The 17,882-nt window shown below is 40.2% G+C and overlaps 3 protein-coding genes across 3 annotated transcripts; 1 reads left to right on the top strand and 2 right to left on the bottom strand.

Moving 5' to 3' along the window:
- LOC137272957 (uncharacterized) lies at positions 1-2,277 on the bottom strand. Its single transcript, XM_067805383.1, has 4 exons — positions 1,982-2,277; positions 1,611-1,830; positions 1,121-1,448; positions 1-149 (listed from the first exon to the last, which is right to left on the bottom strand). Exons 1-4 carry the CDS (start codon positions 2,275-2,277, stop codon positions 1-3), a joined length of 993 nt encoding a protein of 330 aa, XP_067661484.1.
- A 2,941-nt stretch (positions 2,278-5,218) lies between these two features.
- LOC137272956 (uncharacterized) lies at positions 5,219-7,205 on the top strand. Its single transcript, XM_067805382.1, has 4 exons — positions 5,219-5,514; positions 5,685-5,904; positions 6,046-6,373; positions 7,057-7,205. The coding sequence occupies exons 1-4, from the start codon at positions 5,219-5,221 to the stop codon at positions 7,203-7,205; spliced, it is 993 nt and encodes a 330-aa protein (XP_067661483.1).
- A 745-nt stretch (positions 7,206-7,950) lies between these two features.
- Positions 7,951-17,866, bottom strand: LOC137272955 (uncharacterized). The gene is made up of 4 exons (XM_067805381.1): positions 17,541-17,866; positions 16,845-17,240; positions 11,347-12,561; positions 7,951-9,744 (listed from the first exon to the last, which is right to left on the bottom strand). The coding sequence occupies exons 1-3, from the start codon at positions 17,776-17,778 to the stop codon at positions 12,068-12,070; spliced, it is 1,128 nt and encodes a 375-aa protein (XP_067661482.1). The 5' UTR covers positions 17,779-17,866; the 3' UTR covers positions 7,951-9,744; positions 11,347-12,067.
- Positions 17,867-17,882: the final 16 nt, after the last annotated feature.

Raw genomic sequence — 17,882 nt, 5'->3', positions numbered from 1 at the left:
TTACTCCAACCAGTAGTAACAGTCACTCAGAAAGTTTGTCACATGAGACAGAAGTCCTGGAATCTTCCTGACAAATGACCTGTGACTTCTTGGCTTCTTCTCAAGATGTTTCTTTGGTTTTAAAGCGGCCATTTTCTCAGTTTCTGTTACTGAAAATATAAGAGAAGAAAGTCTGTTAAACACTTCAGTGAGTGAGTGAGTGAGTGAGTTTGTAGATCGCTTTTAGCAATACTCGAGCAATACCAAGGCAGGGGCCACCAGAAATGGGCATCACACATTGTACCCATTTGGGTAATCCAACCTGGGTCTTTATTGTGACGCGCCATAGCTTAACCAGTCTACCCCACCGCCAGAGATGGACTTCACACATTGTACACATGCATGCTGGAGGGTTACACCAGTAGCCTACGCCAGTGTCCTGATGTGTTAGGCTTTAAGGTGCACCCGAGTGGACACACTCAATTACTCAACACAAAGCCAATACCGTCATTTAGACCAACTAATTCAATCTCTTTTTGATCGTTTGTCTACTTATTTTCCAATATCTCAGAGAACAGCGTGTAAGGAAAGTCTTTTATACAAAACTAAATCTTGACCATATAATCCGGTGATTTACATCATATGATTGAATACAGTGACAGGAATCAACCACGCGACATGCCTAACACCAGATACCGTTTCCCTCATACTAGGATAAGCATGGGTTGCTGAAGACAAACACTGAACCGGATCATTAAGTGTATTGAAACAATATAGTTATTTTCAACACAGGTTAAGTTATAGCTTGCAGTAGTTTGAGTAAATCCAGTTGAGTGAGTGAGTGGGTGAGAGAGTGGACGGGTGAGTAAGTCAACCGGTAGCCTACTTTGAACAATATTTCAGCGATATCACAAAGAGCACCACTCCAATGAGGATGAACCCCTGTTTTGGAGAAGGCTGTAGATGTTCGTCCAAACCAAACGCATGAACCAGTTAAACTAAAGTACCACTGCTTCAACGAACCCCGGATGTCGAACCCACTATCAAGTACGTGTATGTAGACATCACTAAAGGATTAAACTCTGGACCGCGCGTCTCCCTCTTTGAAACGGCAGATGAATAAATGACTATCTATACTTACTGACAAATGGTTTTTGGTTCGTCTCCTGTCGGGACTGCCATCCAGATGTCACTTGATTCATCTCTGAGATTACAAGTTCATCACAGTTCTCCACGGCATCATAGAACTTGGTCACCTTGGCCATGTCGATCGTCTTCTCCTGGATGATGGTGGAGTGGGACAAGGTGGACGATGGCATGTTCCAGGGTGCCCGGATAGAGAGCTGCTCGCAGTTGGTGGAGATGAATCTGTTGGCACACTCCTCCCATCTCTTCACCTTCCTCGTCTTCACATCAACGACTGCCCACTTCCACTGGTAGTCACGGTGGACGTCCAGTAGAGTATTTGCCTGAAGTACAATATGCAACGAATGACATGATTAATGAAGTTGAACTAAAACATGGTGCATCTGATCTATGACGACGATTTGTAGTTACTTATATCAAGTGGTTAGATATTGAAATATATTCTAGATGTTAGGAACTTCGTTCTGCTGCACTTGTGTACTTACCCGCCAGTGGCCAGATTTCTCCGGGTACTCATGAGCCATCAATGCTTTCTTGGACTTCCAGGATCCAAGACATGGCTCTGAGCCTACAACAGCGAGAGCTTCCCCTGTCTCACAGTAGTAATGAGTCTCCAACTTCAGGGCGCAGGTCTGGGAGACAAAATAGTTCGGGTCCCGTCCCCAGGAGGCATACATCACTCCTTCGTGGTAGGACAGTCGCGTTCTGTAATAGCACATAGGTTCATTCCGATAAACGCAGGTCATAACAAGAGGTTTCCATTGAAATTACGTGTAATCTCAGAAAAGGTATTTCTGCTAGTGACAACAAAAATACCACTAACGCGTTTTGCAGAAATGTGGAAATGTTCGGTTACCTTCTGTCCTGTGAGGGATCCCAGAAAAGGACCTTCTTGTCATCAGCCACCAACCATGACCATTCAAAGGACGAGGACACTGGAAGTTCGGCAATGACTTCCCACACATCACTTTCAGAAGAGGAAGCTTTGGCAATCAGCTGTTTCTCAAGTTTCCATCGCCCGAGCTCACGGATAGAGCCGAGGAGGGCAACATTAACGGCATTTCTTCTACCCCCCTCGTCTTTAAGACACTTTTCGACATAGTCAGGTAGATGATACAGTTTGAAAACGACCTTCACCAAGTCCGGAGCCATATTTGAATCAGACGTTCCCAAACTTCAAAGTTCAAAACGAGAGAGGCGTATTTCTGTGACTTGACGCAAGCGCTCTGTCTCCAGGAATGAGAGTCACTAAGGTATTATTGTGACGTCACAGACAGTGTCACGTGACGTTATTGGCCATATTTGGCCGTCATGACGTCACAGACAATAGATTTCTTTGCACATCTACATTGTTACGTCTTTCAAAAGCGGACTTCACTCTCCACTTTAGTAACACTACCAGAGACTATGGAAGTGAAGATTTGTCACATATATGTTTTCATTTATTTCAATTTACAGATATCTTTACCTAAACTCATGTCATGAAATGGTAATTTTCATCGACATATTTCAATTCGTAACACAGATTGATTTCCATTTGCGCATCATTTTTTCTTTTTTTAATCATCCACGCGCTGTCGTGGAAGCCTATGGTGAGCTTAATATGCGCCATAGGCCATATAATAATGTGTATAAATATACAACGTTATACTCCACACTGTGGATGTTGTAGATGTATATGCCTTTCTAATTATATACAAAATACCATGAAAGATTTCTCTCAAGTAGGACTGGGGCGCCTCTCACGAAGCAACCTTTACAAAGGTTAACCGTAACTCTCCTTCTTAAACATTACACTAAGGTTACCTGAGTGACTTACAATCTTAGGGCCTAAGGAGGCCCTGATCATATTTCTGATAAAGTCACCTGACATCCAGGTATTGGTGTGTTGTTACATTTAGGCCTTTTCACTGGTCATTCCATTTATAAGACATTACTATATAATCCATTTCTGCTATTTTGAATATTCATGTAATATAATATTTCGTGACATTTATGGCCAAATTATTACTTGTCTGTCGATGGGAATCTTATTATTATTGCGAAGACAGTTAGACGTCAAGAAAAAGAATCTTTGATAAGAAACTCTTTGACGTGAAGAAAACAATTCAGTTTTATCCGTTTTCAACTATGACTGAAAAGAGAAAGATGTAATCATTAAAAGTGTTTTCAGCAACATGAAAATGATTTATTTATTTTTATAAAGTTTTGGAAACCAACAGGAAATGGTTATTAAACTGATTGACTGACTTCACACATTGTACTCATGTGGGTATTCGAACCCGGGTCATCGACGTAACGAGCCAACGCTTTAACCACTGGGCTATCCTACCGCCCCGAATTCATGATGATGGTGGTGATAGTGGTATTTGATATTGGTATGATATTTGTGTTTGTGCACGTACTCAGTGCCCACACAACCGTCACTATTTAAAATATTCCTGACGTATAGTGTGCACATTCCATGTCTTCATAACATGTAGAGTGTAATCAACCCACATTCCATCCTCAAACCACCATAACATCAGGAACATTCCACGTGGAGTGTTTCGGGTTCTTGAAGTCGAGAAGGCTATGATCGAGAAGAGTAATCTCCCCTCGATAGTGAATGTAACCTTAGCAATGTCACATTCAAGCACACTGCATGTAATAACAGACACACATTAGTTCTGGCTTCGGTCTGTGAACAAAATCGTCGTTTTAGAGTGTTTAAAAAAATTCTTTGCTTTTATCTATTTTTTTGCATTGAGATCATCGCCTTGATAACGTACATTTGTACCAGAAACGTTTTTATGGAGGACCATCATGGGAATGTGTCATGATTTGGAACCCAACTGGCGTCACTCGTTCATAAACGTTGCGTTGTGTGTTGTTGAGCTGAGAAAATGTGAACTGAATCTTATTTATCCCATTCCTTTACCTAACAGTGTGAATTTAAGCTTAAATATTACACTTTACAACTATGTATGACTACGTCTGCTTGTGTTCATCATCTGCTAGATCTTGATACAATGTTCTTATTCTAATCCTTTTCATACAGTTAAGTGTAGTCATTTTGGTTACATGATATCTATCTAATATGTCATTGGAAGGTACAGAAGTTCTTGGAAAATGCATGTTTCTATATGGTAATCCTGTTGAATGACAGTGTTATTTTGACAAAGACAGGTGGCTCAAAGGTGTTTGATAAACAGATGATAGAAAAACTATGATCAAATTCTGACATAATAACAAAGATTCTCACCTTTACAGTGCTCATATTTTGAAAATCTTCAGACATCTTCTTACTTTTCTAGCAGAGACCAACAACCAAAAACCAATGCTTACCTGTCATTTATCAGCCTTGCGAGTGCCTTATGATATTGAAAATTTTAATAAAGATGTTTGATATGTGTATTTTAGAGCACAAAACCATTCAAAATATAACATATCATGGCGCAGATGTGTAAATGTGATGGATTGTTTTTAAAGATGTTATTTTATGTCAATGTTTATCTTTTTAGATGTTGTATGGGACAATTTCATAAACCTAAAAAATGTACTCTTTTAAAGATTTTGTTGTGAGCAAAAGCGTGACCCACCACAATTTTATAGATGTGCGTTCTAATTTACTTTCTTCATATGTGGTGACAAAATTGGGATGGGTCATGCTTTTGCTCACACTTTTCTATCACTCTGAAAATCAGAAAATGTAGGTTTCTACAAGATATTGTGAAATATGTCAACTTTGAGGTCTTCAAAGAGGACAACACTATATTCATAACAATGCATTTGGAGGTAATTTCAACAATTAATTTAACCCCTTTTATGCTAAAATTATGTTGTAAAATTTTGATAATCATGACATGTTGTGGGCCAAAAAGAGCCTCTATCATACCTTGTCCTTTGTCCTGCATGACCGACACGTCACGTGATTTCCAATCTGTGACGTCATGGCGACTAGAGAGAGCCAATAACGTCATGTGACCCTGTCTATGACGTCACAATCATACCTTAGTGACTCTCACTCCTGGAGACAGAGCGCTTGCGTCAAGTCACGAAAATACGCCTCTCTCGTTTTGAACTTTGAAGTTTGGGAACGTCTGATTCAAATATGGCTCCGGACTTGGTGAAGGTCGTTTTCAAACTGTACCATCTACCTGACTATGTTGAAAGATGTCTTACAGACGAAAGAGGTAGAAGAAATGCCGTTAATGTTGCCCTCCTCGGCTCCATCCGTGAGCTCGGGCGATGGAAACTTGAGAAACAGCTGATTGCCAAAGCTTCCTCTTCTGAAAGTGATGTGTGGGAAGTCATTGCCGAACTTCCAGTGTCCTCGTCCTTTGAATGGTCATGGTTGGTGGCTGATGACAAGAAGGTCCTTTTCTGGGATCCCTCACAGGATAGAAGGTAACTGAACATTTCCACATTTCTGCAAAACGCGTTAGTGGTATTTTTGTTGTCACTAGAAGAAATACCTTTTCTGAGATTAAACGTAATTTCAATGGAAGAAGGTGAACCACTGCTAAACCCCTTGTTATGACCTGCGTTTATCGGAATGAACCTATGTGCTATTACAGAACGCGACTGTCCTACCACGAAGGAGTGATGTATGCCTCCTGGGGACGGGACCCGAACTACTTTGTCTCCCAGACCTGCGCCCTGAAGCTGGAGACTCATTACTACTGTGGGGCAGGGGAAGCTCTCGCTGTTGTAGGCTCAGAGCCATGTCTTGGATCCTGGAAGTCCAAGAAAGCATTGATGGCTCATGAGTACCCGGAGAAATCTGGCCATTGGCGGGTAAGTTGCAGGCACAAGTGCAACAGAACAATTTTGCATTGTATTTCAAAATCTAAACCACGTGCACTTGGATATGAATAACTACAGTATAGATTCAGACTTTCAAATCGTTATAGAAATTTCTTACATGTTGTACTTCAGGCAAATATGCTAGTGGACGTCCACCGTGACTACCAGTGGAAGTGGGCAGTCGTTGATGTGAAGACGAGGAAGGTGAAGAGATGGGAGGAGTGTGCCAATAGATTCATCTCCACCAACTGCGAGCAGCTCTCTATCCGGGCACCCTGGAACATGCCATCGTCCACCTTGTCCCACTCCACCATCATCCAGGAGAAGACGATCGACATGGCCAAGGTGACCAAGTTCTATGATGCCGTGGAGAACTGTGATGAACTTGTAATCTCAGAGATGAATCAAGTGACATCTGGATGGCAGTCCCGACGGGAGACGGGCAAGAAACCATTTGTCAGTGAGTACAACGTATAATTTATTTATCTGAAAGTTCATGCAAAGAACAGTTTGCAATTTGTTGCAATTTACAGTTCAGACATAAATTCCTTTGGTTGGTGAGAATCTGTTGAAATGCTAATGATCTTCAGCGCCAGACCAGTTGTGGTTGGTTATTACAATGTACGTTTTGAGAAGTATATGTCTTACCATGGTGAATGAGTAATCAGGCTAGTATCCTGACCTCTGAGGAATGGCAGAACAAAAACATTACTCAAAAGTATGACACTGGTGTGGTCTTAAACTCAGGTATTTGGAGGTTGGAGTATTAAGGATGGATAACAATATATCGATGAACAACTTGTTTGATAAATGTGTTAGACCCTACACCGAAGCGTCACTCTCAATGTAATTTTTAAAGAAGTTGTTAATCCAAATATTGTTGTCCATCCTCATGATACTGGTACACGTGTATACACGTGTATACACGTGTAAGTCATGCATGATTTTTCATCCCAAGTCGCTGTATCATTTTGTGATATATACGGAATACATTTCGGAATTTAACCAAACTCACTCAAAGAATCTTTGCGGGTGTGCCTGGAGGTATACCAGTTCTGACTGGACTGTTTCCTGTCATTTTGTCCCCTTGGAAAGTACATATTTTTCCTGCAGTTTAACATATTTCACCTCTTATATTTTCAGTAACAGAAACGGAGAAAATGACAACCTTGAAACCAAAGAAACAATGTGAGCAGAAGCCAAGATGTCACAGGTCATTTGTCAGGAAGATTCCAAGAATTGTGTCTCATGTGACAAACTTTCTGAGTGACTGTTACTACTGGTTGGAGTAGATATGGTGTTGTCATGGATACTCAACTGTGGAAAAAGCCTCTTTTGTAAAATTGTAAATACACTCATATTGTAAATATTTTAAAGCATCATCTTGTCAAAATCACCAAAATTTATCAAGTGCATTGTTATTACTTGGAAAGCAAACTTACAAATTGTGTTGTCCATTCACTGTACTGCTGGAGGTGCAGATGAAAGTGATACTTTATTTGCACAATTATCAATTAAAAACTTTTTCTCAGTAAACCCAAAATCGTTGTGGTCATTCCTCCGATGCCTCAACCATGTTGTTATTCATGGATAGTTCGAGATGGGACATAGGACGGGGGTCTGTATGTAGCGCCTTGAAAAGAGATTGAGTGACTGAGCTGGGTTTCACACCGAATTAAGCAATATTCCAGCAATATCATGGCGGAGGACCCCAGAAATGGGCTTCACACATTGTGCCCATGTGGATAATGGAACCCTGGCAATATTCCAGCAATAGCACTGCGGATGACAATGCACATTTTTTAGTGAATATTTACATGGACAAAAAAATTATGTTAACTTCATTGTCATGTATCTAAGAGCTGGAATTCGCTTGAAGCGCAGGTCAGCAATCGTTTAATGGCCAATGGCTGAAACGTCACTAAGACAAGCTAAAACATACTGTCAACCTGTTACCCTTTGCTCTAAAATACTATTCTCAAAGATAAAAGTTATTGTGATTGAAGTTAGATATGTGAATAAAAAACTAACATTATATTTTGATATTGTTTTAATATCACAAGAAAATCTTTCCACAATAGGACTGCAAATGGCACGTTTTAAACATTTCTGGAGGACACATGCTAAAGGGTCACAGTGAGAGAACAGTCAAAATGAAATTCATACAATCAATAATATGTACGTCCACCATGAGTAATGAGCCTATCAAATATCACAAAAAGTCATTTGTAAAGGCATTCTATGTCTGTATAAGCACCTGGTGGTGTTCCTGACTGGTGGATTCGGCCAACGTCTCAATCTCCTCTCCTGTCATTATGAAAAACAAGAAGGATTTATAAATGTGCCATTAGTTACAGTGAGTTTAATTTCACGCCGCACTCAGCAATATTCCAGCTATATGGCGGCGGTCTGTAAATAATCGAGTCTGCACCAAACAATCCATTGACCAACAACATGAGCATCGATCTGCACAATTGGGAACCGATGACATGTCTCAACCAAGTCAGCAAGTCTGACCACCTGATCCTGTTAGTCCCTCTTACGACAACCATTAGTTCCAAAGCAATATTGATGCTAAAAACAGTGTTTCTCTACAATAATGTTTGGGTTATTGGTGAAAGGAAGATATATTGAGGTACAATCCTTAAGTCTGGCAAACTGAAATACTGCACAGTGAGGCATTAAGACTGCACAGTAAGAAATTTCTAATGCATGATCATACCGAGTGGTGGAAGTTGACAGTCAGACATTGTGGTGCTTCAACTGGACTTGGGTACTTAAATCACAAGCAAACTGTAGTGCAAATGGGTGCACAGCATAGGGAAAATGTCCAGTCTTCTTACATGCGAGCGAAGTGAGCAATGGTTGGCAACATACTTTCCTCACTTCGGTTCGAAATATATTTTTCATGTCAAAATAAAATATTGCCACCATCAAAGGTACACACCTATGTCTTCTCTGGGTTGTGCTCTCACATTTCCAACTCCATGCTGAACAATTACTCACGTGAAATATTTTTTATTCAACAGTTTAAGCGTAACTTTTGGCATTTCAGCCCGTTCTCCACCTCCATTCCTTCTTCCAGCTTCCCAGTTCAAAGGAGTGAAGGAACAGGCTAGCTACTCTCAAAACGTTCGTAGCCCTACGAACTTCTTAAGTCCATTCTTAACACATTGGCTTCAATCAAAGTTAAGAATTCTTAGGGCTACGAACATTTCGAGAATAAGGCCAAGGAGGGTGTTATTCCAGATGGAATGTTAACAGTTACCTCCCCTTCTTCATTAGCCCATTGCGCCAGAAGTGTTTGTATGTAGAATACATGTTCTGAAAATTCTAACAATAGCGACGACAGATAAGGCAAATAAACTCCAACAGGTTCATGATAAAATTAGGCAATATGGCATTTCTTTTTTAATTTCTGCTTATTTTTGTTCCATCACTCCATTCAGTCAGAAGCTGGCTGGGGTAATGGAGGCGAAGAACAAGCTGAATACCACTAGTGGCGCTTAAAATCTTGAACAAAACATATTTCATGTGAGTAATTACAAACCATGGGGTAGGAAATCTAAGTGCACAACCAAGTGAGGAAATGGTGCCTGTGTGGAAAAGTGTGCCTGTGCTTAAATGTACTGTATGTAGCTACATGTCAAAACACTGCAACTTCTACAAAATGGTAAAGCATATCGAAGAAAGGGGCTTGTGCTTGATTAGACATGGTCAACGACAGACTTCAAACCGGCTTGTCGAAATACCACATTGGATGTGAAGGCTTCTGTTTCTACTGTATGTGTGCAAATACACCTGGCAATTCACCGACAGGCATTCTGCAGTCTGAAAACAATGTTGAGATTACATTTAATGTCAAATTATAAACTCCAAAACAGCAATCAGACAGTTGTAGATAAAACAAAATATAAATATAATAATATAATTTTGAATGTCATGTGTGAAAGAAGATGTATAATTTAAAAAAAAAGGAAAGAAAATTAAATTGGGTCACCAGAAAGAACTGACCATATGCTACCATGTTTACATTTAAAACAAGGGTTTGTGACATGTTCTGCTGTCAGCAGTGAACATAATCCATGACATTCTTATCATCTGACTTCAATTTGATCCTCAGGAGACTAACTCACATTGAACTCACATTGCTACAACAATGTTGATTTTGGCCCACTGTGTTGTTCTAATAAATTTAGAAGCCAGGTAACCATTACTAAATGGTAGGGCTCACCATGGGGGTCTATTATCACTGTTGGGCCATGAAAGCAGCATTCATATTAAGGACACTAAAACAATCCATTCCACTCAAAACAGTCCTATCTTTACTACCATTACCTTTAAATTTGCCTCTACATTAATACTAACTTATTTCCCTGATGAAATAAACACAGGAAACCGTGTAAAGTATGAATTACTCAATGTGCTCAAACCCTACAGGTTACATGACACCAAATGCTTTCCTACAGACTTCTAGTAACCCTATATTTTAAAAAAAATATCCAGAAATTCTGTCCAACTTGTCTGGCGATATTTCCCAGCACAGGAAGCACATACATCAACCCTCCATGCGGCACCAAATGTCACCTACTTGAAACTATCGGTTCACACATAAGCTTAAGTCATGGTGATAAGAATGACAGTACTAAATACTTAAAATTGTGATCAGTTTTGATTACTAGATGGATGTGCTTTTAAAACACATAAACTTCTTCCACTATTTCACCCACAGCTGTCACAGGCCTCTGTCCGTTTGAGTTGTGTCCATATGGTCGTCACTCGGGAGCATGTCATTCTCAAACAGTGTAGTGGAACCTGGATGCATCTACGTGTCAGACACATAATTTTATAACTTCCCATTGCTGGCTCCGCATTAACTCAGAAGCCAGTCAGCTAAGTTGTTGTTTCAACCAAACTTGCCAGTTGCAACAAAGCCAGCGGTCACAGCTGTGAAGGTCTGTTTGCAGTTTGACTCAGATTTTGAGGAAATCATACAGACAAACTGACAGGTCCAAACAAAACTATAAGCCAGAACTCCTTCTACCTCTTCTAGAATACCTCTGCATCATTTGTGTTGCCAAGTTTAATCGGATAGATAATATATAAAGTGAAAGTGAGTTGTGATTGGTTCACTGAACTTACCTGTGTACTAGTGGTGTTCCAGTTAATTGAAATAATCTAAGATTGGTCGCAGTGACCAAATGATCGGTCATAACCATGATAACTGAACACAAACCATTGTTAAAAGTTGACTGAATATTCTTGAGGACTCCAGAAAGTTTATGTTCACGATATATTAGTCATTAACTTAAAGTATCAGTTTGCATCATGTTATATTTATCTGCAGTAACAACCTGGATAGGAAAATCTGAAAAATGACACAATCATCAATCGTGAGATTTCAACCAATTTCCAACTCTACAGCATACACACCTGATTGGAGTAAAAGCTAGCCAAGGGAGGTAATAAATTCATCAGGCCGTGCAGGCATCCAGGGTATAGTGGAGACCTATTGGAAGGTATACCCTGGAGATATCAAGGATGATGTGCACAAGTGATTTACGTTGAGCTTCAGTAGTAGAGAACCTGTCTCTGCTCTTGAAATGCGGCATAATCATCTTAACACCAAGTGTGGAGCAAAGTTCTTCAGTCACAAGGAAACCACAGCCGCTCATGACACTGGAACCAGCAGCCGGGTTGGGCATGAGCTTCTCACTGCTAACTGTTATGTGCTTGTCTGTAGCTCTTTCACCCCACACTGCTGACACAAAATTCACAGCTTGACATGGCCCATTCCAACTAGAACTTTCACAGTGTCATGGTCTTTCGGAGCCTGAAGATCCATAAAGCACCGTAAGAAGAGTTCTGTGCAGTCGAGCATTAACCTCACTCCTGGAATGGGTCCATACACGACAATGTCTGAACCTGATGATACTGCGACCATCTCAAAATAGTAAGTGAATGCCTTGTTCATGAAGTTAATTGACATTCTTCACAAAGTAGTATACTTACTCCAGTTCTCAAATGGATGTTTCCAAAATCCATATCATGCTTAAGTTGTATGAGCTTAAGGAACAGTTCCTCTTGAAAGTTTGTAGTATGTAAAGATGTGTGTCGTTAGATGACTGTTGATGTTTCCAACAGTTACTGCCCGTCACATCTCCTGTGCAGAAACAGTCTGTACTTCAAAAGTATCGGAATTTGGTAGATAGCTCATGTAATGGAATTTGGTATCATTGTCCTTCTTGCGGTATAGACACAGGGTTTTCTTCAGATTTTCATTCTCACATTGAACTTGATGAAGTTGAAGTTTTAATCTCTCCACCTCATCCATATAGGGATAGACATAGTCATGGTCCATCCGTGATGGTATGACTTGAGGCTGTTCTTCAGGAGGAGGTGCAGAGTCTGAGATAGAAGGAGAATCTAACTCGTATTGACTGTGTGTGTTAGATGAAAACAGAGGTAAGGTGTTGGAGCTGGGAGATGAAGCAGAAGAAACAGGGATGATTTCGTGGCTGACATGCTTAGCAGCAGGTAACACAGCTTTAGATGAAGTCAGGGTGCTTTGTCGCTTCATCGGCTTCTGGCAAGAAGGGAAGATAGTTGGGATGTATCCTGGCTTCTTTGGATTGTCAGATTTCTTGCCTGTAGAGAAAATGAACTGTTTGAGAGGCATTCCAGAAGTTTGTAGTTACAGAAATTACGAGTATTTTTGGATATTGCGCAAGAAAAAAGTCAAATATCCATAAAGCCTCATCATTTCTGTACAGAAAATTAAATTGTATTACCAACTGATGGTTTTACCTTAGGATCAGAAAGGGTACCTAATAACAGGAACAGTTCAAAATGGTCGCACTGAACCTAGTCAAAATTGCCAAAAGGAAAAAGCCAAAATAGCCATACATTTTTGTCTTCATGTTAGTAAATATTGTCGTTGAAATGCTTTCTTAACTGATACTTGGAGATTGTTATTTATTTCATATTTTGAGATGGTTTTTTTTATCCTCTGACTGTATAATTTGACTTAAACCTTGAAATAAACAATGTAAAACACATCAGGCTCCTAGATGATGGTCAGCTGCGAAACTTCACAAAAACAATCCATAAAAACTAGGAGGCAGTATTTGCACCCTGGCATCTCTACAAGGACGGAAAGCAGATTCCTGTGGAATTTCTCCGCTTATGTGCCAGGCTGACTGGATCAATGGAATGAACTCTCAGACTTGATCACTCTGAGACGTAACATGTACACAAGATAACCTATCGTCTCCTACCTTTCCACAGTACTAACTGAAGCACTTACTCCTATCCCCAAACATGGTGAGGTACTTGACAGCCATGAATGATCAGGCTTTCGTTGTTTGCTCTGAATAGATTACCATGGATAAACCTTGTATTTTGCAAGTTGTAAAATTGATAATTCTTGTCTAATATTAGTTTGATCACTCGATCAATCTTTTGTCTGACAAAATATTCACAATAATCCTAGGTTGATGTGTACTTGGCTTCTCTATTTTTGCTGATGTGACTCTTCTACATGGATGTCATGTAGCAGTAAATAGTATGAAAATGCATGTACATGAAGAAGGAACCTACGTATACAGTAAGGGAAACAAACATGGGAACACATGAAAGCACAGGTGTTCCTTTATATTTTTTCCAGATGTCTTCACAGTCAGTCCAATAAAGACCTCATGAAGAAACCTGGAAAAAACAGAGGAACACTTGTGCTTTCATGTATTCCCCATTTTTGTATCTTGAAGTATATACATGTATGTCTTGTTATGTGTTGAAAGTATCATTTGTTCATGTGTAATAAACATCAAGTCTTGCCTGATATCACTTTTTTTGTCATTTTAACATCTTGATATCAAATAATATACAACATGAGAAAATTGTTTCAAAGGCATTTAGAAGTTGGAGGAATCAAACTAAAAGTGCTTTATGGTTCAACTTCTTTATTATACAAGGTCACAACGTTTCGAGACAGATTCTAGTTTCTTCTTCAGGTGAAGTGAGGGTAAAACTAAAGGGTTGTAGTATATATACACATAACAGTAGACTGATAACAATGGGTAACAAGATATACAGGTTTCTATTAATTGATGTACAGGCTTCGATTGATAGATGTACAGGCTTCAACTTATGTACAGGCTTCAACTGACTGGTGTGCAGGCTTGTGTTGATTAGGTTAACGAGTTATAACAGGTAAAGATGTTTGGATAAAGATTAGTCACTGAGGATAAGGTGTTCCATGCATTGGGTAAGTAAACACCTCCGTCTCTGTTGATTGAGGGATTTGTGATTGGGGTTGTGCATGATGTGTTCACATACAGCAGACTTCTGATCCAAATTTTGAACTGATGTTTTGTGTTCTTTTAACCTGATAGCCAGTGGTCGACCAGTTTCACCAATATATGTCTCTTTACAACTGCATTGGATCCTGCTGGGTTGGTGCATGTAGGTGTTGTTGGCCCACGTCCATCAGCTGATAGTAGCGTTTTCAGGTTGGTGTCGCTACGGAAGGTGACGTCTATTCCTGTTGTTTTCTTGATGAGACGGTTGATGCGATGACTTATCTGGCCATGGTATGGTATGTTAATTCTGATGGGGGAAGGTTCTGGTTTAGTTTGGAGTTTCTTTCAGGGTCTTGGTGATGGTGTTGCTGACTAGATGGGGTGGGTACTCGTTAAGGTCTTGGAAGGTTGATTTCAGGTGTTTTAATTTGCTGTGGAGGCTGTCTGGACTGCAGACCGATGAGCTCTTCGTGCCAGGGTAGCTACTATGCCTTTCTTGATCTGGGGATGATGGTTGGACTGGTGATGAATATACTGATCCGTATGTGTTGGTTTACGGTAAACACTGGTGGCAATGGATTGTTGGCGTCGGCGGAGAAGAATGTCCAGGGAGGGAAGCTGTTGGTGTGTCTCTTCTTCCATTGTAAACTGAATTCTTGGGTGTTGGGAATTCAAGTGTTGCAGCAGGGCCTCTGGATCTTGGTTGTCGTCCAGGAGAGCTAGGACATCATCTACTTTGCGGAACCAATGCTTTGGGGTGAATGCTGCAGTTTTCAGGGCAGTTTCTTCAAAGGCAATCATGTATATTTCTGTCAGTAGTGGTGATAGAGGGGATCCCATTGGCATTCCATGGATCTGTTGGTAGAGCTGGCCATTCCAGTTGAAATATGAAGTCTCGAAGCATTTACTTACGAGATCGACGATGCTTTGGGCTGTGAGTTTGGTGTTTAGGTCTGGTACATACGTTGAACCCTGTACATCTATCAATCGAAGCCTGTACATCAATTAATAGAAACCTGTACAGTGTTCCCAGAAATTATTGAGAAAATCTTTGTTTTTTTTCTAATGATGCTAAGATTGGAAAAAGGGCTTTCACTATGCACTAAGCATACTAAATAAGGGAGACAACTCTTGAAGGCTTAGAAGGCAGCTCATTACGCCAAGAGTTATCTCCCTTGTCTGAGCAGACGGCTTCCTGTGTTGACATGGCAGAATTTACAGCAAGAGAGAAAAGAAAGCTCATTCTAGATGATTTTGAAAGGGGTGAGGCTGATGCTAAAGTGTTAGCTTGTAGACATGGTATTCCTCTGTCTACAGTATACAGAACTTTGAAGAATATTCAAACAGGAACCGGGATAGGGCACAAAGCAGGGGCAGGTCGGCCTAGGAAATTCAGTGTTGTGGATCGCCGAAGACTTGGGCAGATTGTGAGTAGGGGCAAATTGAAAAGTGTTGAGAACATCAGAAATGAAATAATTAGCAGAGGAAGTCCTCAGGTATGCAATGAAACAGTTAGGCAGGAATTACAGAGACTTAATTGGGTGAAAAAACGTGGAATTCCCTCGCCGTTGATGAAAGATGCACAAAAGGAAAAACGTTTAAACTGGTGTCGGGCTCATGAAAATCAAGATTGGAATAATGTTTTCTTTTCGGATGAAAGTTGAGTTTGGCTTTTCCCTAATTGTGTGAAAATTTGGACCAAAGATACTGTCAAACCTATCTACCAGCGACCAAAACATAGCCCGAAGTTTCACATGTGGGGTGGTATATCGGCTCGCGGAGTGACGCCATTGTGTGTTTTCACGGGAAACTTGACAAAAGAAAGATACGTTGACATTCTAAATGGTCACCTTCTTCCGACAGCACAAACATTGTACGAAGATGATTGGATTTTCCAGCATGATAATGACCCAAAACACACTGCGCGCTAAAACAGTGGTTGTTGGGCGAAAATGTTCAAGTTTTAGACTGGCCCAGTTACAGCCCAGACCTAAACCCAATTGAGAATGTGTGGGGAGTCATGAAGGACAGAATAAACCAAAAGGGACTGAGAAATATTGAAGATATGAAGGCCGAGGTGGTCCAATATTGGGATACCCTGTCACACGATTACCTACAAACTTTGATGGGTAGTGTGCCTAGGCGTATTCAGGCATGCATTGCTGAGCGAGGAGGTCTAACAAAGTACTAAAACAAGACTGAGACTGTAAAAGGATGATGTTTTAACATGTTTATGTAAGTAAAACGCCAGAAGTTAATAAACATAATGAGTTACATGACGCAACATGATTCTCAATAATTTCTGGGAATACTATATATCTTGTTACCCATTGTTATCAGTCTACTGTTATGTGTATATATACTACAACCCTTTAGTTTTACCCTCACTTCACCTGAAGAGACTAGAATCTGTCTCGAAACGTTGTGACCTTGTATAATAAAGAAGCTGAACCATAAAGCACTTTTAACATGAGAAAATGTTTTGAGTATAAAATAATAAAAATATAATGTATGACCATTTTGACATTTCTACGGCCATTTTGACGTTTCTATGGCCATTTTGACTATTTGATATGGCTATTATGACAAGGAGGTTGTGGCCATTTAATTCTTATTTTGAAAAACACATACCTCCTTCGAAATGAATGGAACAAATTCTGCTGGAGGAATTTGGCAACCATGCATTTCTCCCGATTTTATCAAGCCAGAGTTTCGTCCGCTTCTTGTCATGCATGGGGATTCTGTGATAAAACAACTTGACACCTGCAAGTTTATCTTTCTGCCTGAAGTTTGTACACCCAGGTACACAACAAAAAGGTCCTAGTTGACTGCGTTTTGCCATGAGCTGAGGAGAACGCTGTTGATCTGTCGATCCCTTGATGAGGACTGACTGATTTATCTTGTGGCTGACACACTTAGCTGGAGGTGACACAGCTTTAGATGAAGTCAGTTGCTTGATCGGTTTCTGGCGAGAAGGGAAGATAGTTGGGATGTATCCTGGTTCCTTTGGATTATCAGATTTCTTGCCTGTAGAGGAAAAGAACTGTTTGAGAGGCACTCCAGAAGTTTGTAGTGACAGACATTACAAGTTCATAAAGAAGTTGATATATCCATAAAGCCTTGTCATATCTGTAGAGAAAATGAATTGCATTTTCAAGTGATGTTTTTTATTTCTATCAACATGATCAAATAATATACAAGATGGGAAAATGTAATGAGTATTCAAACATAAGACAGAAAATAATATATGACCATTTTGACTTTTCGATATGGCCATTTCGACATGGGGTTTGTGGCCATTTAATCTTTATTTTGAAAAACACATACCTCCTTCGAAATGAATGGAACAAATTCTGCTGGAGGAATTTGGCAACCATGCACTTCTCCCGATTTTATCAAGCCAGAGTTTCGTCCGCTTTTTGTCATGTATGGGGATTCTGTGATAAGACAATTTGACAACTGCAAGTTTATCTTTCTGCCTGAAGCTTGTACACCCAGGTACACAACAAGAAGGTGTTTGATTGCGTTTTCCCATGAGCCGAGGGGAACGTTGTTGATCTGTCATGATGAGGACTGAATGACCAACAGCCAACCGGAACAAGGCCAGTGGATATTTCACGCTCAACGTATGCGCACTATGAATAGTGAAATCTTGATACCGCGTGCACT

The sequence above is a fragment of the Haliotis asinina genome, chromosome 2 (assembly GCF_037392515.1).
Source record: "Haliotis asinina isolate JCU_RB_2024 chromosome 2, JCU_Hal_asi_v2, whole genome shotgun sequence".
NCBI lineage: Eukaryota > Metazoa > Mollusca > Gastropoda > Lepetellida > Haliotidae > Haliotis > Haliotis asinina.
The sequence above is the reverse complement of the archived record's forward strand: the minus strand, read 5'-3'. Positions and strand labels throughout refer to the sequence as shown.